The sequence below is a fragment of the Rhinolophus sinicus genome, linkage group LG13 (genome assembly GCF_036562045.2).
Source record: "Rhinolophus sinicus isolate RSC01 linkage group LG13, ASM3656204v1, whole genome shotgun sequence".
NCBI lineage: Eukaryota > Metazoa > Chordata > Mammalia > Chiroptera > Rhinolophidae > Rhinolophus > Rhinolophus sinicus.
The window spans coordinates 8,577,096-8,598,438 of NC_133762.1; the positions used below are offsets into that span (position 1 = coordinate 8,577,096).

Genomic DNA, 21,343 nt, shown 5'->3' on the forward strand with positions numbered 1-21,343 from the left:
CACGGGACAACTGGCCCTGCGAAGTAGATATTATTCTGTCTTTGAGCTGAGACGTCTGTAGGTCACCGACTTGCCCGTGTGCCCACACAAAGCCAGGTCCCACGCCATACACCTGTGCGGGAAATCCCGACATCCACCCTAGGGCAGGGTCCCCTGGCACCATTGGGGCAGGCACCCCCAGGGCCCAGGTTTGTACAGGATGGGATCAGGACCAAGCCTCTGGCAAACCTGGGCCTGCACCTTTAAGAGCCACAGGTTGGGCTCCGGGGCCGACTGTTCTGGCAAAACTGCAGGGCCTCGTGTTTCAATAAGTGACCTTTCTGTTGGCGCTAATTGAGGACTTGCCTTGATGCCAGACATGTGAGACCCCGCCAAGGAGGAGGAAGGGAGCCTGGGCCTGCTGCTTCCAGTAAAAGGCAGGCGTTTTGGCAGCGGTCAGTTGAGAAGCCTCGTTGCTATTGTAAATCATAGTAAGCTGATTATTGCAACACTTGCTCTTAAAAGTTTCCCAGAGTTGTTCCAGCTGAGCTGTGAATTGCAACACGATTGCGAGTTGAGTTCGTCGGGCACCTCAACTCTTCTGAGTCTGTGACTTAGGAACCACATGCAGTCAACACCCCAGGGCTCTCACCGCACCGGCCAGGTCTCCTGGACACGGGGGTTTACTGGGTAAGGAGAATCCAAGCGTCACGACAATTGGAGTTTGGTTTCAAAGTCACTGAAGTATCAGTTAAACCCCTTGGGTCTGGCCGACTTCTCCAGCGCCTATTCAGACGGGATCTCCGCCCACAGGCTGTGCCTGCCGCCCTTCCTCCGTCTGGGCTGGGCCTGGCAGGAGCTGTGGGCCTGCCTGTGCCAAACTCTAGACTTAACAGTGTCAGTGTTTCCATTATAAAATGCTTTTTCCCCCTTCGAGAATATATAACCCAACTGTTAAATTACCTTCAAGGCTGCAGGCTGATGGACGCGGTGTTTTCATTTCCTATGGACACAGGGGGCCGCAGGACCCCAGGGTGGACCGGCACCTTCCGGGGCTCCCAGGACCCTCCCGGCAACACGGGAAGTTAAGGACAGCCCTGCTCAAGGGCAGGCGGCAGCTCCTCAAGGTCATTTCATCAAGTTCGGGGTCGTGGGCTAAGGACTGGGGCTGCTCGGCCAGGGGACTGTCCACCTCAGCAATGGCTGCTCAGGGAAAATCTTAGAAACGTGTTGTAGGAGGTGCTGGACCCAACAACTGGTGCTGGGTAGGGGGCAAAAAGGCCCCTTTAAAAGGCTCCGTTTCTCAGGCTGTCACACAATCTGAAGGACGCGGCAAGGAAGGGAAGGGAGACGAGAAGCGTGCAGCCACAGGTCACGCCAATACAAGGCAACGCGTTCGCCCTATTCTAAAAATCCTCAGTAACACTTTTTAATATACAAGAATCAAAAGTACAGCAGTTTTACAATGTAGGAAAATTTAATACATACGATATAAACAACATTATTTACATCAGAAATCACTAGGACAGTGGCGTTTTTCACAAATATAAATTAATTACTGTTTAGTCAACAGGTTTTAAAAGTCCACAATTTTACAATAAAGAAAAACCATCTGTCCCCAAACAAGAGGGACGCGGATGGACTAAAGCAGCCTGGACCCTTGGCCTGGCTCTCCTCGCCTGACACGGCAGCCCCCAGACAAGCCAGAAGACCCCTGGGGCTGGGCCCTGGGCCACCGCCCCTGCTGACGAGTGCATTTTGGTCTGTAGGATTTCAGTGTCCCTGTGTGGATTCGTAACTGAATTGCGTTTGCACCGCACACTCTGACGCAGCTTGCAGACAGGGAGCTAGAACGTCTGCAGCACGACGTGAGGTGTTCTGGTTTCCCATGAAGGGCTTGGGGAATGACTCCGAGGACAGGGAGCCCAGGGGCCATCAGGTCGGGCTCTGCGGAGAGCCTGGCTGTTGCTCTTGGCCGTCTATGCAAGGCCGTGACGGTGGGTGGCCTGGGCTTCGCCGCGGGCTTTTCCAGGGCGGCAGCAAACCGTGTTAATCCTCGCTTATGTGCAGGTCTCAGGTGAGGCTACCTCCCGTCTTCCTGAATCCTGCTATTTCTACCCAATTATTGCATCTTTCAGAGTTAGGCTCCATGGAAGACCATCCTCACACATTCCTGGGGCAGCTTCTCCCATCCACAAGCGAGAGAATTTCTACCTGTGCAAACCTGGGCTTTTAATAGAAGCATCCAGTGTTCATACTGACTTAGGTCAGGGAGGAAACGCCTCCTTTCTCCCAACCCTCTTCCAATAAGCGTCAGGCGTCAGCACCTCACACAGACGCTCTGATGGGGATACTGCAATTGTATAGTCACTGTAACACTGATCTGCTTGATACCGCCTTTTGCTACGTCATATGGCACTCGTCAGGTCCCCAATGCAAACAAAAGGAAGTTCCTTTTCCCTCATGATGAGACCTCTTTGGGAGTCACTCATATCTCCTGTCAACAACAAAAGCCTTGACGGTTTCTGAAACACAGGGCCTCTGATTACTCCACTTGGAATCCTCGAAGTGATGGGGAACGCGGAGCCCCCGGAGGACACAACCAGGCCTGGCTTCCCATCCCTGCCCACCCCCCTCCATCACTTGAGGACCCCGCGAGCCAACCTCACCCTCCTCCGTCCTGCGCAACCCAAAGCCGGGGTGGCTGTCAGTACTGTCAGCAAGGAGCTGCCCTTGTGACCAAAGCAGAGCCGTGATTTCCCACCTCCTCGCACTGAGCGGTCACGGCAGGTCCCCTGGGCTTTACACGTGGTACCAGCCTAGGGTGAAGAACCCCAAGGACCACAAGGGGGTCAGTGAGGAGGGGGTGGGCCCATGAGGCTGCCAGCACGGGCTGCGAGGACTGGAACTCTTCACTGCCAGCCCCGGGGGACTGCTGCAGCAGGGAGCTTGGCCACCAAAGCCACAGCCGCTTCCCAGGTGACACCACTGGGGCATTTCTTAGTAAAGGCATCAGTGATGCTGCCAGGGGACCAGCCAGTAAGTGCTAATGACTCCAGGCCGTCCCCACGGGTCCACTCCGGGGGCTAACGCTGCGTCCACCTAGACAGCTACCCCAGGCACACGGCACGGCAGGTGCAAGCCCGCTATTCAGTCTCCACCTGGAAAGGCCGTTCGCTCTGTTTAAAACGAATGAAACGGAAGGGCACCCGTATCAGTAAAAAGAAAGGAGCCCGCGTCTGTGACACAAGCGACCTGCCCTGTCCTGACTCAGCTCAACTCTAGTGACTCTGTGCGGCCGACACCCTACCCCGTCCTTGGGTGCTTCCTACTGGGGAGAAAAATTCTACTTGGGTTTATACTGCATCTCATTCTAAAAGAAACCAAGTTCAGTTCGAACGATCTCCAACTAACAGTGGAAACCTGTTCACCACAGGCAGCTTCCTGTCATCTGCTGCTTCAAACTGTGCAAAAGGGACTAAAACGCGGCCGCAAATGCTGACCCGGTACAACACTGAAAGCCCCCTGGCGTGCTGGCACTACCGAACCCCACCTGGGGGAACCTGTTCACCACCTGCAGAGCACCCCCACGTCGGTGGCCAGCACCCCTCCTCAGGCCCTGGAGTTTTCCTTCTCACCACAGGCATCAGAAACCCACCAGGGAGTCCAGTTTCTCATCCACTCTGCCCCCATCCTGCCCCCCCACCAAGCAAGTCAGACCTACGGTGCCCACGATGCTGCCTCAGTCACAGTACCCGAAAGCCAGCTGCACGGCCGACGTCCCCTGGCACCGGGGCAAAGGAGGCCCCCTCAGGAGACCAAGCCTTTGAAATGTACAGTCAGTGTGGGAAAAATTAGTGTCTGGTAAGGAAGGGGCCATTGGGAAGTGTCCGCCGAAAGCCTTGCACCACAGGTGTCACATAATGAGGCCCAAATGTATCATTTCTCCCAAGAACGTATTTGAGGGGTGGGCCTGCTCCCCTTCAAGTCCCGTGATGCTCGTCCCCACGCCCCCTCCCCGTCAGCAGCAGCGTCGCGTCACAGTGAACCAAACCACGTGCTATCCAGGGGTCCCGCAGCCGTCATGCATGCATCCCTCCCCTGACCACCGCGCCCAGGTCCTGCGGGCACCGGCCCTGGCGAGGAAACACGCATGACTCTGGGAGCCCTTCTTCCTGCCCCGGGGAAGCACAGCCCGTGGAGCTAGCACACAAGTCACCTGTGCCTCCGAGCACCCGTCCGAGCGGGAGGCCGAAGCCAGGCTGCAGTGGGGTGGGTGCCAGAGTCGCGACCACATCAAAGCCGGACTGAACGGACGCCCCCCACTCCCTCAAGGGCCCCCTCGGCCAGTGAGCTGACGGCAGCAGCGTGTCCAGAAACTCCACTTACTGGTCTAGGTAACCGGCTCCTATTGGATCAGACCAAAAATATCCAGGTGCTTAATGACCGTTGCTCTCCCCTTGGTTCCGAGCTGTCCTTTATGTTTTCCGAACATTCCAGTTATAATCTGGGTTGTTTTTCTGTTCTAGGGATCTCTCCAAAGGAGACCTATGATCCAGAGGTGACTTGGAATCATGAGGCGATTTCTGCGAAGGGGGCGAGCGAGGGTCTGAGACCGCAGGGTGCAGTGGGGGCAGGGGCTGTTTATACTCCCCCAGTTTGTCTGTGTGGAAGGAGCGGTAATGGTCTGAGGGTCCCTGGCCGTGGTAACCCATGGGGGGGCGGTGATCAGACATCCGCCGGAAATCCTGCTGGTGGTAATTCTGAGGCCTAAATTCATCAGATCTCCTCCGCTTGGACTCATGATGGTGCCTGAAACAGAGACGCGAGGATGAGCTGGGAGACCAAAGCCAGGCCCCCTCCCGCCCTCATAAGCCCTCCTCCTCCCCAGGCTCCCACATTCAAGGGCCTTTCCGAAGGATGCGGGGCACACGCTTCCATTACGAGGAATCAAGAGAACAAAATAAAGGGAATAACAAAGGGCTATTTTATACTTATTGGCAAAACACATCCTATGAAATGACATAAGCCTCATCAAGTCTGCAAAGAAACAAGCACCCACTTGAATCACTGATGGCTTTGTACACTCATACTGCCTCCGGGAAAACTGGCACCATCTGCAAACACTTTCACATTCCCTGACCCAGCCCAGGAGAAAAAGAGCCACAGAAAGCATGCCGTAAGTTGTTAGCAACAGCAATAGCCACAGATGACCTACATATTCAAAGGGAAGTGAAGGGTTAATTATTTTAAAGATTGACTCAATTAAAGAATATGACAATTTTTACGGAGGACCAGGCTAAACCGCTTGTTAGCCTAGTAAAAGCAATGGGTACCAGTCCACAACAAAAGGACAAACAACCCCATTCAAAAACATCTCTCCAAAGAAGATAAGCACATGGGCCCCTAAGCAAACCGGGAAATGCAAATCAAAACCACAACGAGATACCTCTTCACACCCACATGTTCAAAAAACCCCCAAAAATTAGTGCTGGCCAAGACATGGGGAAATTGCCGCTCTCACACATTGCTGGAAGGAATGTGAAATGGTTCAGCCTCTGTGGGGAAAAGTTAGGTGGTTCCCAAAAAGTTCAACACAGAACCACCGTGTGACTAACAATTTGCTCCTAGGTGCCCAGCAGCATTATTCACAACAGCCAAATGGGGGCAACAACTCAAGTGTCCAGCAACGGATGAATGGATAAACGAAGCGTGGCACATACCCACCGTGGAATGGTATTCAGCCATAAAAAGAAATGAAGTACTGGCATGCCCTACGATCCATCAGCCTCTAAAACATTATTATGCTAAATGTTCAAAGAAGCCAGTCACAAAAGGCCACATCTTGTATGATTCCCTTTACGCAAAATCCCCAGAAGAAGTAAATGCACAGAAAAAGAACACAGATTGGTGAGTGGCAGGAGCTGGGAGACGGCAGAGTGCAGAGTGATTGCTTAATGGTCACCGCGTTTTCCCTGCGGTGAGGAAAGTGTTCGGGCACTGGACAGGTTGTACAACACGGTGAATGTACTCATGTCACCCACTGTTCACCTTAAAAGTTAACTTACGCTATGTGAATTTCACCTCGGTAAATAGAGAGAAAGATAGGTGGATGGGTTCCAGTCAAGATTTAGCCCCCTCCTGAAACAACGAGCAAGAGACAAAATGTACGCAGCGATGGTTTTCAAGACAGTACATCAGATGTCAGGCAACAAAGAGCATCTACGCCTGAGAGATGGGAGATTTATGAGACGAGCCTTCTAACTGGCCCGCTCACTGCCTTACGGTGATTTCTAGGCCTCAACTCAGGGAAGGGGAGACCAGGAGAAGCCCAGCAGACTTCCTGAGTTGAGGGTTTGGGGCGGAAATAGGACCAAGGCAGCTGGAGTGCAGAAGAGAATTCTGCACATAGGAAGTCAGACGTCTGCAGAGGTTTCCCCGAGTATTCACTGAACATGATTCTCGCATCTATATGAGGAAAGTACCCCAGGCCAGGCGATACCAGCCTCACCAGCCAGACCGGAACCTCTAGGTCTGAGGGGTGTGTACAGGCAGAGGACAGTGAGGACCCTGGCCGGGGGAGGGGAGCGGGATAATGGGCCCCTGCCTGAGCAAGGCCCTCTCCCACCTCAGCAATCCTGACAGCAAGACCTAAAGAACCAAACCTGCCAAGTAACTGGATCAACTCTCGTAACAAAGCTCCAGGGCATTCATAGGAATAGAGAACAGCCAGTACTCAACAGGTACCCGATGAATAACTTCTGGGCATGGAGGGAAAGACCCGGGAAAAGAAGACCCTGGTAAGGAAATAAATTAATCAACTGAAACTCACTCACATGATACAATTAGCAGACAAAGACATAAGAACTACTTTTAAACTGTATAATGTATGCAACACAAAATATACTGGATGGGCCTCAAGGCAGGTTAGACACTGAGAAAGAAAATATTAGTGAACCTGAACACCTAGCAATACAAACTATCTAAATGAAACAGGAAGAAAACATTAACTAAAAAAAATAAATTGAGCATCCGTGAGCTGTGAGCCGAATTCAAGCAGGTGTAACTGGAATCCCTAAAGGAGACGCGAGCATGGGGGACAGAAAACAATGTTTGAAGAATGGTAAAAAAAATTCCAAATTTGACAGAAGCAATGAACCCACAGGTCCAAGGAGCTCAACAATTCCCAAGCACAAGAAACACGAGGAAAACAGGAAGGCATGTTATCACCGACATGCTGAAACAGGGCTGAACAGACAGTTCCTAAACAGGAACGAAAATCCAGATGACAGAGTTCTCCTCAGGAAACAAGGCACAGAGACAAAGGGGAGCATCTTTCACAAGTCCTGAAAGTGTGAACCTAGAAGTGTACGCCCGGCGAAAGCACCTTCATAAATGACGGCACGCAAACACGGAAGGAACTCGTTGCTGCTGACCCTCGCTGAAGGCCTCCGGGCGGAAGGAAATGGAAGCTAAGTGGGCGTACAGAGCTACACGAAGGAACGCAGGGCAGATGCCCGCTGCGGGCAGATAAGCCGGTTCAGAAGGGTGGGAGGCGAGGCGCACAGATCCTTGTAGAGACAGCTGCTCCTCGGCCACAGCTGCTGTGCTAATGCTGCCTGCTGTTACCGGGCCTTCCAAAACGAAGGCAGAGCACTGAGGCATTTATATGAAATTTCCCTATTTTCAATTCAAGAGGCAGCCCAAACAACACGCCATTACCCCCAGGGAACCCCAAAGCTGCTATGAGGTTGAAACAAAGCCAGGCCCTGAAATGAGGAAGGACAGGTAACAACACCTCCTTCTGTCCTTGCCGGCTCTCACAACCTAAAACTGGGCTCACGTAATATGATAGAGCTGCAGACAGGGTACAGCTTCCAAAGTCTTTGGCCCTTAAATTGTGGCTCCTGGCAGGCAATGCCCACAGGCTGGTACCCATCTCAGGATCCTGGCAAGGCCCACAGGCTGGTACCCATCTCAGCATCCCTGCTACCTGGTGTGGCTGAGAGCCCAGCACACAGAGCTTAATACTTCCGGTTGCTGGCACTGATGTTTTATGGCTACCTCGTCTCTAGATTTCTTCAGAGGAAGGCAGAAGCGAACTGCCAAGGGCTCCCTATGACCCAGAGAAGAAACCTTAAAACCGGTAACCAGCACCCAAGGCCTTCCAACTATCCGATCGGCTATCCTTCCGGGCGTCCCTTCCTGGGGGCCCAGTCTGGGCTTGGGCCTGCAATGCCTATCCCCCCTTCTTCTCTGCCCAGCTGACTCTTCAGAGCCCAAATCAAGAATCAGCAGCCTCCCCTCTGCCTCAGCCCTCAGGAAAAACTGCAACATCCCTGCCTGGAGCCAGCCATCAGCACCGCGGCAGCTGCCTCCATCACGATCCCTCCCCAACGCCCCACAGACACCCCGTGGCACAGACGCTGGGTCAGACTTGGGGCTGTGCCCGGGCACATGCGAGGCGTTCAGTGCGTCTGGTACGCCGCTCGTCTCCCCCCGCTCGCCTCCCCGAAGGTCACAGCGCCTGGCCGAGGCCACACCTGTCGTAATAATCTCTGTGTCCCCGGTGGTCCCGGTCGCTGCTGTACTGGTCGTAGGGCCTCTTTCGGGGCAGGCTGTTGGGCCGGTAGCTCCCGGAGCGGTGGCTGCCCGCGTGTCGCCGGTCCCCGTAGTGGTGCTCCTTGTACCAGTGCTGCTCGCACTGGTGGTGCCTGTCACTGCCCCACGGCGCGTTGCCGCCGCCGCCGCCGCCGTAGCTGAACTTCCTCTCCCTCTGCCAGTCCCCTCGATCTGCGGGAAAAGGAGGAGCGCTCTCATGGCTGCAGGTCACCGCCACTCAGGGCTACACGCAAAGGCTGGCGCGCGTTATAAACAGGCCCTCAGGCCTCCTCTTGGCCCCTCTGCTGCTGGGTGACACCAGTGATGAGGCCTCGCGTTCTTCTCCCCACACGTTACAGAGAAGGAAAATGCACCGCCTGTCTCCTTGTGAAACCGTGAGAGCTTCTGCTGTCACTTTCCCCTGCTGACTTTCCAGTCGGGGGCAGACCATTAAAATGAGGTTTCACTCAAACACACCAAACATTAATTCGGAGACCAGCACCGCTGAACCTTCCGGCTGCAAGGTAATCGCCTCCGTTTACAGTTAACTTACCTACTGGTACCATGTGCTACGCCCGGTCTCCGAAAGTCGTTCCTCACACACTTCCCAATGCTGCTATTCTGCCCCTGCCCGCACCAAAAACAAAGGGCCTCCTCCTGTAAAGTGACTCCTCTACCGTGTTTCCCCGAAAATAAGACCTAAGCAGAAAATAAGCCCTAGCATGATTTTTCAGGAGGACATCCCCTGAACATAAACCCTAATGTACCTTTTAGAACAAAACTTAATATAAGACCCCGTCTTATTTTCAGGGAGACATGGTAACTCTGCATTTGGGCCAGCACCCTAACTCTCAAGGATAGGGCCCAAGTGAAATTTGTTTTAGCTTCTGTAGCCTCCATTTTCCCCTGCCAAGAAGAATCACACTTACCTGAACCAAAAAAGGTAGTGAAAATACATAAATCCAAGAGTGGAAACACAAGCGTCCAGGAATGCAAACAAGTTAAGTCCAACCCATGATCGCAGGTTGAATTGGTCCCTAAAATGTACGTCCACCCGGGATCTGGGGTTGTGACTGTACTTGGAAAGAGTCTTTGCAGATGTTACTAAGGATTTCGAGAGGAGATCCTCCCGAATTTAGGTCAGGCCCTAACGCCAGTGACAGATACCCTTCTGAAAGAAAGGCGGAGGGAGGTCCGACACAGACCGCGGAGGAGAGCCACGTAGAGAAGAGACAGAGTGGCGTGAAACAGCCACGAGACAGGAAGCAGAGGCTTGCCTTGCCAGCAGCAGCTACCAGAAACTGAAACAGATTCTCCCTCAGATCCTCCTAAGGAAGCAACCCGGCCCACACCTGGATTTCAGACTTTTGGCCTGCAGAACGGTGAGAGGATACACGTTTCTACAGTTTTAAGCCACCTGGTGTGCAGGACTTTGTCCCACGCAGCCTGAGGAAAGCAGCAGAGGCTTAAATTAACCAGAAGGAACTATGTGTCCTCGTGGGAAACCTGACCTCCTATCCACAATTATGTCCAGATCACGGATGTGCCACCAAATAAATGTTTCTCTCCTCGTTTCGCTGGCCTTCTAGCATTTTTCTACAGACCCAAAGAAAAGCACTATCAAGGAAACTATGCAGCTCAGAAATTTATACCAATAAACTCATAACGTAGTCAGCCAGTGGCCTCAATTCATTGCCGACACAGGGTGGATCAGGCCAAAGGACCAAGAAGTAAAAAAAACTTTCGACTCTTCAACCTAAGAATTCACAAACAGCAACAAAAAGAGACACCTTCACAATGTGAAAGGGTCACTTGAAGGTGGCTTCAAACCAAATGGAAAGTAAGATTTCAAACAGGGTGGCAATGTCTGTGGCACAGCCCAGATGCTTGAAACTCAAGCCAAGTCATTTATTTCCAGAGAAAGCAAACAGTGCTTCTCTTTCTTCTTGGACCCTCCATGAGGTAGGTCACTGGTTAGAAGTACCGAGCTATTAAGGAGATGGGCGAGGAATCCAGGATTTAAATAAAAGACTACAGTTAGCTTAATAAGAAGAGTTCTTTCAAACGACCCGAACAGAAAATCAGTGACATCACATGAACACAAAACCAGTCTAATCCCAGGAAAAAGTCAGTACAACGAATATGACCAGATCTAAGGACATGGAAACAGGTCCCAACCAACGTGTACAGCCATTATTCTTCCCCTCGATAAAACGACGATCAACAATTTTGAACTATTTAGACTTTTAAGAATAGGAGACGTGGAACATGTGCTTCTAAGGAGTTCAGAGTAGCTTGCAGCAGAAATCCCACTCTGCCAAGAAGGAAAAAGGCCAGATAAACAAAACGGAACCTGTCTGGAGACATCAGAGAGCAGTCAGAGCAACCAGGACAAGGAGTAAGATTCCAGAAAACAGCAAAGCTCGGAGAGGGAACGGCCGACTTCTGCAGCCACTGGGCAGCTCTGGGATTCTGAGCACGGACAAGAGGCTGAGGACCACTGCTGGACAGACAGACCCCAGCAGAGCCCCGGGTGGTCATGGTAGGCCAGAGGGACTTCAGACGCACGCCTGTCTCCCCACAGGACATTTCCTGATCTGCAGAGAGCAGAGACTTTGCAAAAGCCAAGCTGAAATCCTCTGACAAAGCAGAGCAGTTTGGGGCAGAATCACGGTGCCGAGAAAACCGAGTTTCCCGGGGAAGAGCTGCCCAGGGGAGGGGCGGACAATGCCACAGGCCCTCCGTTGAGCAGAGGCAGACTAGATTAAGATGAGCACCTCCCACTCGTGCCCAGGGGACAAAAAGCTGCATCCTCTCTGGGGGACCAAATGGAAATTCTAGAACTGAAGTTTAGAAAGGAGTACATACTTCATTCAGATTATTAGGGAATATTTGACTCTATAAAATCTTATACTGTGCTTCTATAAATACTATGTAATTTTTAGGCTTCATTCTAGAAGCTTTTTCCCCCTTTCTTATCACTTTTATCTTTAAAAGTAACTCATATTCATTGTGATCAGTGAAGCAGCAGGTGGAGAAATTATTAACTTCCTCCCATCTCCCCTCCAGTCCTACCACCCTAAACTATTTGCTGTCATGCTATATTTTGCTATATTTTGACACCTTTCTCTGTGCTTATACAAGTATATTATTCAAACATATACGATGCAAACCAGTTTGGTGGTTCCTCACAAAGTGAAACACAGACTCACCCTATGACCCAGCAATCCCACCCCTAAGTATACACCTAAAAGGATTGAAACTAGGCGCTCAAATACTTGCACACAAATTTTCACAGCAGTATTAGTCACACCAGCCAAAAAGCAGAAACAACCCAAATATCCATCAACTGATAAATGGATAAACAAATTAGAGTCTGTCCATACAATGGAATGTTATTCAGCCACAAAGAGGAATGAAGGAAGTACTGACACATGTCACAGCATGGAGGAACCTTGAAAATATTATGCTAAGGGAAAGAAGTCAGGCACATATTGTATGATTCCATTCATATGATGTGTCTAGAATACGTAAATCCAGGCGGCAGAGCACAGCTGCTGGGTGCAGGGGCTGACGGCAGGGGGACATGGGAGGAACTGCTTCACAGGTACGGGATTTCCATTTGGGGTAAGAGAAATGTTGTGCAACCAGATAAAAGTGGTGGTTGGACATCGTGAATGCACTAAATGCCACTCAATTGGTCGTTTAAAATGGTTAAGTTATGTGAACTCTCACCTCAATAAATTTAAACACGGATTTTGTTGTTGCTACTTTTTTTCCTCCAATTTTTTTTTTAATCTATAAAGCCAATCCATCCTTTTTAACCGATAATAATCCAGAGTCCAAGTGTCATCTTATTCATCTAACCATTCTCTTATTTACAGACTCAAGTTATTTCCAGCTTTTGGCCACTATAAGGCTGGAATCGCGTCCTCAAACATGTATGTTTTTAGTTCTACAGGACAGACTCCCAGAAACAGATCCTACCATGTATTTAGATATTTCAGATTATTTTCTGGGAAGATTGCAGCAATTCACACTCAGCAATATGTGCGTAGTTCACATTTTAATTTTTGCTGATCTGAACGGATAAAAAGAAATTAGCCAGCTTACTGTTGCTTTAATTTACACTTCCTTAGTAGCAGTGCTGGTCATCTTGTATCAACTGTTTGAATTTCCTCTTCTATATGAATTCCTTATTCCTAACCTTTGCTCATTTTTCTATTTGGTTATCCTTTTATCAATTTACAGGGGCTCTTTCAATATCAACAGTTTTAACCATTTAACTGTCATATATCACGTACACTGTTTCCCTCAGTCTGTCACTTGCCTTTTGTTTGTTTCTGGGGACTATGTCCTTCTGAAAGTTGAAAGAACATCCTTTTGGATCTTTATGTCATGCTTTATCTCACTTGAGAGAAAAAAGAGGACAATAAAGGGATGGCAAAGAATAAAGCACACAGGTCCCATCTTTGGGGGCTGAAGGGGGGAGACTTTTCCTAGGTCACCTCTTGTAACAACTCCACTTCATGACCTACCTGCATTGCTGAAGTGTCTCTTGTTGGGGTGATTATAGTTATCTCTTGGGTGTCCATGCATCTGTGGGCCATGGGAGGCAGGCAGATGAGACTTCTGAGGGTGAAGGCTGTGTGGGGTGTGGGGCTGAGACATCAGGGAATCCCGGCTTGAGCCCGAGGCCTCCGGTCGGAATGGCTTCTTACCACCAATCACATCATCCTTCTTCTTCTGCTCCTGCAGAGGAAGAGGAAACCTGAGACTCTGACGATCCCAGGCCCAATTCCCAAAAACAGTGTGAGGATCGTCACCTCCCACCAGTTCCCTCTTGGTCTCTGACCTACTGCTTACGACCTTCTTTCCAAAACAAAGGTCCCCCGTTCCTCTGAGTCCTACACCATCAGCAGCCCCACAGAGCTCCGTCTGCCGCTCTGACCTACTAGGCCACTGACAGGTACCTGTCCGAGCACGTGTGCGGACTGGAAGGTGCCATCGCACGGGATTCCCCATGGGCCGTGGAAAACCAGGGCCACCAACTTCCTTAGGGTAACGAGCACGCACCGCCCCTGACTAGTCCCGGGGGAACCAGTTCCTATGTCAGTCATCAAGCCGAGCATCTAAATGAGTAACACGACTTCTTTACCACACAAGCAAAATATTCAGTATAAAAACATCAGCAAAGGAAGGAAGAAAAAATTAGAAACGGAAAGTGACCTAAAAATCTCACCAACAAGGGATTACTGTTCATAATTTGGCCCATGTCTTTCAAAGCCATTTCATGTGTTTTTACAGATACATTTTTTAAACAAAAATATTACTTGGTATTCTTTTTTCACTTAACATATTGTGAAAACCTCATGTGAATACTTAGTTCCACAATCTTATATTTCTGGTCGAATAATACACCAATAGGAAGATATCATGATTTATTTAATCAATTTCTTACAGTTGGGTGTTCAACTAATTTCCACTATTAAACATGTTCAAATCCCTAATTATCTCCTTAAACTCTCAGAAGGAGAATTATGTTTTACTCTTTGATGAAACTTACTGAACTGTCCTCCAGAAAGGCTGTGACATGTACACTCCCACTAGTGGGGTCACTGCTTGTGTCGTTCCACTCACACTAACTCCTGATACCTATAGTAATGAAGGTTTTTACATCACGCGCTCAGCTTCAAAGGCTTATCCTACCTTTTACTCTTTCCCAACTACTCCATTTCCTCCCGGCGCATTTTCTGACTATTCTTTCAACGACTTCTTAGAATGCTGAAAATTACACTAGCAATTCAGCAACAGCGGTGTGTTATTCCTGTGTATCATGGCTCTCTCATACAGCCCATTCTTCCATGTAAATTTAATCATAAGCTACTAGAGGGGAAGCCCCACAGGTCAGCGCAGAGCTGGGCATAGCTTACGTCATGCACCAAGTACCTGTGAGCACCTGCCCGGGGGGATGAGAAGAACGCAGAGACCGAGCCATAAAACCTCTGCCTCCAGGGAGCTGACATGTTAGCAGGGGAGGTGTCCAACGCCACCAGACAGGCCCTAAGTGGCTACTTTAGGTAGGACCCACGTGGCAAGTCAGCAGATCTGCAAATGGACAGGCTGCACAAGAACCACAGTCCCTGCCACGCCCACCCCCCACAGCAAGGGACACCACAGAAGGGGAGGCCATTTCCGGGCACCTTCTCAAGTGTGCTCCTTCCTGTGAGCAGTTAGAACCCCACGTACAAACACTAGAAGGACACCAAGTTCACATGGCCCAGAAAAGAGCAGAAGAAAGTATTTTCTGCCCACAGGAAGGAGTCACATTTATGTGCTCTACTGAGACACATGTCTATGGAAGAAAAAGAGGCCTGGTGCGTAAGTGCTTCCAGAAGAACACAGGCTAACAGCCCCTTGTCAGAATTTCTACAGTGTTTGGTCCCGATGCATTGGCTGTTTTTCCCATCGGGTCTTATTGCTGAGCTGCTAATGGAGCATGCTGAGAAACCGCACAGCTCACACACAGAAGGAACACACTGGACAAGACAGGATGGGCGTGGGGGGCTCCTGCACCCCCGCAGACCTGTACTTCCACCTGCAAAGTAAGACACCCAGGGATCCTTCCAGTACCACCCACGGATGAGTCTAGAAGCACCACCCCAGGGAAAAAAACATTAATAAGGAACTTTTCTATGGAACCGTTTTGTTTGTTTTTTTAGTTCTGTGTGTACAAATTAGAATTAAATTTGTATTTTTACCTCCTCTTCTTGAGATCTTTTCTTATGAGCCATCTTGTATAACTTATGTAATTTTCGAGCATCAAATTCTGTAAACTTGGAGACAAAAATCCATAGGTTCCTAAAATAAGAAAAAAAAACAGTTCTGGTAAATGACAGAATTTTAAAAAGACCTTTAATTCTCTCCTGGTTGATGGCAAGCGATTGAATTTGGCTGTGGAAAACTCTCCAGGTGTAGAAACTGAGTCACAGAAATGTTCTTTCAGGTCTTTGCATCAATAACACAACTTTCGATGCTACGATCAATCGTTTGATAGAGGGGTCTCAAGCCCAGGGCTCTGTCTCAGCAAAAAACACCTCTCATCTCACCGGCTCCCAGGACTCCAGTTCTAAAGTCTTCCTTCACCGCCCACATCTCCTGGACTCTACAGTGCAGTCCACCATCGCCACCACCTCCCAGGTGGGGACCCACATACAGTCCGGAACCTCTGTGTTGCTGCTGCTTCTTTCCTCCCAGTAGTCACCACCAATGCCCATTGTTTCTTCCTTAAAATTCGGAGGGACTCGTCCCCGCCAATCACAGCGCACTCACCCTACCATAGCATCACTGTCAATAGGGGAAGGACTGATGGAAGGGGCATCACTCTCAGTGAGCTGGAAAAGGCATCGCACGCTTTCTAGAGAGCAGTGTCACCGTGTCAAGCCACCTACAGGACACTGCACTGGCCCCCCAACTCAGTGTGTGGAAAGCCACTGACTTGCCTTCCTCAGGCCTTCTCTTTGTTTTCCATCAGGGCTCCAGTCATCTTAACAAACTGCCTTTAAACCTTAAAAACCAACCAGTCCCGCTTCCAAGCCTTTGCTGACGCCTGGGAACAGCCTGCATTTACGTCCACTCCGCTCTTGTACGCCCAGCTCAGGGGCACCTGCCCGCCTGCCTCTCAGCACACCCTCCTGACTACTCTTCCACACACACTTCCTCCTTCTAGAAACTCCTACTGTATTGCAACTGCGGACGGTTTCTCGGGAGTGGGTAAGGACCTCCTGTGAACCACCTCCACCAAGGTGGGTCACGGCGCCAGTGCACTGAAACCCAGACCTGCCCCTGAGCACAGCAGGAAGCGGAGCTGGGGTCCTACGTACTAGGGTGAGCTGTGTCATCTGCCAACGAGGCGTAAGCCCAGGAAAAGGAAAGCCACATGGCCAGGGACGGGAGGGAGTAGGTAACAGTGCCAAGGGGATGAGTGACATGTTAAAACATTATGTTTTTCTAAATTTTGTTTTATGGGTGTGAAGTGTGCTATGGAGAACATCGTGACAGAAAGTTTCCTTAGACCATTTTTCACTCTAAAGCCAATTCACTGATATTGGGCATGTTACACAAAGATAATTTACATGAACCATAGAGTCCATGTGGTTCAAATAACCGTGGATCATGGAAAGAGATTAACGCTGTAACTGTCTCAGAGAAATTCATGTTTTCTTAAAATATCAAGTGATTGATATTTATCAAGTGATAAAATATCAACTGAGTGGATGCAAGTCGCAACAGCTGACAAACTGAAGCTCTGGATTAACTGCATTCATCCAAATCACTGCTATTCACTCAATTATTACAGGGCACAGAGAACTCATAGTTGGGATGGTTTTAACCTGTTTCCCTTCTGTGTTAGCAGAGAACTACCCAATCAGTTACTGCATTACATCTGCATATCACCTGGAGATGGGTATAGTGAAACTACATGACTTCTATCCCTTCCAGGTTTAAAGACTGACTTTTTTCTCAGAACAGGTCAGCGTATCCAGAATCACTGTCTCTCTTTTAAAAAATAATGACATCATCCAGTGTACTCAAAAGACTGGTGTCGGTGGAATGGCCTATTTCAGGAAAGTAAAATGGGAGCCTGCAGGTATGCTGCCAAAAGATGGCTTCTGTGGGGGAAACAATTTGGGTGGCCGTGTCACCTTTTATACGTGTCACCTTTTATACATGTCACCTTTTATACGACAAAAACAGAACCCCGCCCCACCCCGCCCTCCCACACACACACACACTCTGCCAATCAAGTCGGGCCACTGGAGGCCGAGGCGCTTACCTCCTCCACAGTTTGACGTGCTCCTGGTCTGAGTAAGCTTTAAGGCACTCGGCTATGCGGTCTCCGATTTTCAGCAGGCAGTTCCGGGTGTGCTCCAGCTGTTCTTGCACGTTGAGCCCCTTATCGGGTTTGTCCAGCTGTTTCAGTGCCTTTTTCACGGGCCTCATCCTCTCCTTACACTGGAACAGGCCAAGACAGAAGAGACATAAGACATCTGTGGGAAAGACGTCTCTCCTCCTCAGCTTGCTGTGCCCTGAACCCCTCGGGAACATACCGCCCACCCTCATGCCCTGTCATCGCTCCAGGAGACATGGGTAAAGCCAGTGGGACAAGCATAATGCCACAGCAATGGCCTCGTACAGATTACATGGCCTTTGAAAATGATGCTATGTTTTCTCATCTTCAAGAGGGGCCTGACAATCTACCGAGGCTGTTATGAAGATCAAATGAGAAGCACAATTACAGACCTAGCCTCAAAACCTCTCACTCAAACCAGCTAAAATCGCAAGATCAAATATTTACAAGTCCTTTCAGCTTGTAAGAAACCAAGACAGGGGCTTCCAGATAAAGACTGGGAACTGAACACAAGAATCTTTCTCCCCTCTCCCACTCCTGCTGAAGCACAGGAAAGGGGTTGCCTTAAAAAGACATAAGCCCACAAACACAGAAAAAATGAGAGCGAAAACAACAGCAACAAAAATATTGCTAGCAAAGGAAATGACTTATCAGACCTGAGAACACTAAAGCCAGCAGTGGAGAATGCTGAGATCCACCGGACTTATATCACAAAATTCCCCCAAAGGCTAGCTAAGTGTCTCTGGACATAGGGATGAGAGCTAGTGATTGGTTTTTTAAACACTGCTGAAGAGTAAACAGATACTCAGATTCATAGCTGACACCCAGATCTCCAACACGGCCCAGCAAAAGACGGAAGTTTATTCTCTGGAGAGGATAAAAGAAAGGTCTCTGACCTGGGCTACACAAGCATGGCTGAGAGGCAAGGTCAACGCCCGGAAAACAGGACTATATGCACATCTGCATAGTAGATGAGCCACCACCCTGTCTTCTGCTTCTCTGATTCCAGAATGAAGAAAGCCAGGCCTTCACCCTCCAGTCAGGAGGTTGGGGGATTTTTCTCCATAAAATCTGACCACCCAAGAGGAAGAACCAAAAGATGCTGGTGATTCCCTGGAAGTTTCCCAATGCAGCAGCACAGCCAGATCACCCAGTAAACACTCTCAGCGTCCATCAAGCCCCACCCACATGCGCAGAGCTTCCAATCAGAGGCTCAGCAGTCCCCCACACTTAAGTATGACAGACAACCAAGACTACCGAGCCATTTAAGGAAGTGTCTGGCATAAACAATAGACTATAAATGAAAGAGACAACTGAGGATTACCAAGCCATCTGGTAATATCTAACGTGAATGATGGAAAATAGAGAGAAATATGTAAACATTCAGAGAACTATGGGGGAAAAAGTGAGGCAGGGGGGCCGTGGTAAAGGATCTTGGAAATAAAACATGACAAGAGAAATGAAAGCCTCAAAAGAAATAATGGGAGATCAAGTTGAGGGGCTCCCCTAGAAAGCAGTCTAAAAAGCAGAAGTGGAAAACGAAAAAAAAAAAAAACGGCAACATTAGGGACCTTTCCCAGAGTCTAATATCCAAAAACAAGGAGTTCTGTGAAGATAAAACTAAGAACTTAAGAGGAAATTATCACAAAATAATTTGAGAAAATTTCTCAGGCCTGTAAGACACAGGGTGGTCAGCCACTAAGTACCTGACATAATGAACTTCAGAACAATGAAAATCCTATCAACTTCCATCTCTTTTTGGTAATGCCCGTAGCCATTACACTTACAATGTTTATTTTTCAGTGTTCTACTTCAATCTAAAAAAAGGACATAAAATAAAAAAGATGTAGCACCAACTGGAAGATACTTGTAATGACTGACAGATGAACATCAGGTAAGATAAGACAAATCACCCAAAATAGGCAAAGGGTATAAACAGGCAATTCATTAAAAACACACGTGCCCAATAAATATGAATGGACTGCAGGAGTATTTTGAGGTATGGAAGACCACTTTCTCTGAGAATCAATTAACTGTTCAAGTGAACTGATGTATGGAAATTTGGGGAGAGAAAGGGACCACAAGAGAGGTGGGGAAGGGAAATGTTGGCGCGACAGATGCAATACACACCTGCAGCTCCAGGAAAGCAATCAGGGCCCTGAGAGCACCCGTGCCTGTTTCTAAAGCCTGGTCCTTGCACATCCCCCAATCACCTTTCCTGTCTCACTTGGGGAGACAGACCACATCCTGGGCCGTATCTTAGCTTCAGCCACCACCACAAGGAAGCACGCAGGATATGCCACGTTCACCACTATTCTGGCAACTTGAGCCGAGACCCCAGTCTCGTCTCGGGTCACGCTGCCCCCTGCTCTCACCACTCCAGCCACAGTGGCCTCTGAGACCTCCTCTGTGCACCATATTTGGTTTTGCTACACAACCTTCATGCATGCTGCTAGTCCCTGCCCCCCGTGTTCTTCCCGCCCCTTTTCCTGTTACCTTTCCCTCTTCCTTCAGAAGCCAGTTCAAACATCACTTCTTTAAACACGCCTCCCTGATATCCCGATTGGGTCACGTCCCCTTTCACAGGATCTGTGTAGTATCTGGCCTGTCTCCTCCATGGCACTGATGCAGCAGCACAAACACGATTTGTGCAGTTACCTGACTAGCTCCCCTACGCAGACGTAACCTCTACGATGACAGAAACAGTCTGCTACACAACATGGTAACTCCAGGGGCTGCACACAGAAAGTATTCAATACACGTTAGCTCAGGGAACACTTCCGTCTCCCAAACGCCAAAAGGGCCCCTGCCGTCTTTCTGGCTGGGAGCACAAGACATGAAATCCACTCCCTCAGATTCCTTCTCACTAGAAGTAGAGTAAGAACGTCGCTTCCTTCCAGCCTGCTCCAGAGCACAAGATCTTAGGTATCAGAAGCATGTGTGTCCAAAGCAATGTGCTGAGGCTCAGACCAAATGGGGTTGTGTGGCTGGAACTACGGGGGGCAGAGCTGCAGGCAGCCCGCCCCGGGGCTGCAGACGCCGGCTGGCGTCCCTCCGCTTCAGGACTTACTATGCTGAACGTCTCCTGGTCCAGATCATCCTCCTCGTCCTCGCCAATGGGGACAGGTTCACTTCCTGCTGTAATATGGACAGGACCCTGAGATCGCTTTGATTTACTTGAAGATTTGGCATCGCCACCTTTAGGCTTTTAAAAAAGAGTTACAGGGAGTCATTGTCATTTGTGCAGTCCTGCCTTGCTATCTGGACTTATCTACGTCACATCACTACAGAGGGTGAGTAAGAAGGCCTCACTTTACATAAACAGTAAACTAAAATCCTCTGGGACATAAGGAAGCCAAAAACTATGTGATTAAAGCTTCCTCACCCATCATGCCCACAACTGTCTCTAAACGCACTCAATGATAAGTTCAGCTTCTTCACTGTTAGTACTTTGGCTTCTACCCCCTCCATCCAGGAAATGCACAAAGAAATCATCAAGAGCGTCAACTGGCAGAGATCGTGTACAGTGTCATGCAGCACCTTTTATTAAGCGCTTACAAATTAATACACTTTGATCTAGGAATTTGGGCTAACGAAAATACTGTAAATGATTGAAATCTACATGAATCCCCATGGACAAATCTCATTTCTCCAGGAAAGGCTGTAGAAGGATGGAGATATAAATATAGAGAGATTTTTTGTAAAAAAATGACTTCACGTATGAACATTCCAAAACATAAAACACTACACTTTGTTTATGATTGTAGAATGTGTAGCAGAAGTATAAACACACAGATAGGAGCATTTCAAACCAATTACAGAGCAGTGCTGTGCAGGAGAAAAGGAGTTTCA

At 49.2% G+C, this 21,343-nt stretch overlaps 1 protein-coding gene across 10 annotated transcripts in view; it reads right to left on the reverse strand.

The window, feature by feature from the left end:
• Positions 1–1,437: 1,437 nt before the first annotated feature.
• The window catches only part of CHD2 (chromodomain helicase DNA binding protein 2), a 94,796-nt gene continuing 74,890 nt past the window's right edge, over positions 1,438–21,343 (reverse strand). For 8 of the 10 annotated variants that reach the window (XM_074317487.1, XM_074317485.1, XM_074317486.1 and 5 more), the window contains 6 exons: positions 20,562–20,696; positions 17,417–17,595; positions 15,342–15,441; positions 13,119–13,332; positions 8,523–8,772; positions 1,438–4,791 (listed from right to left, as the gene is read on the reverse strand). In XM_074317487.1, coding sequence (XP_074173588.1) covers positions 4,458–4,791; positions 8,523–8,772; positions 13,119–13,332; positions 15,342–15,441; positions 17,417–17,595; positions 20,562–20,696 — 1,212 coding nt within the window. In that variant the 3' untranslated portion in view covers positions 1,438–4,457. The remainder of the gene's footprint in view (positions 4,792–8,522; positions 8,773–13,118; positions 13,333–15,341; positions 15,442–17,416; positions 17,596–20,561; positions 20,697–21,343) is intronic. The other 2 variants (XM_019726692.2, XM_074317488.1) reach the window with 2 other exon arrangements.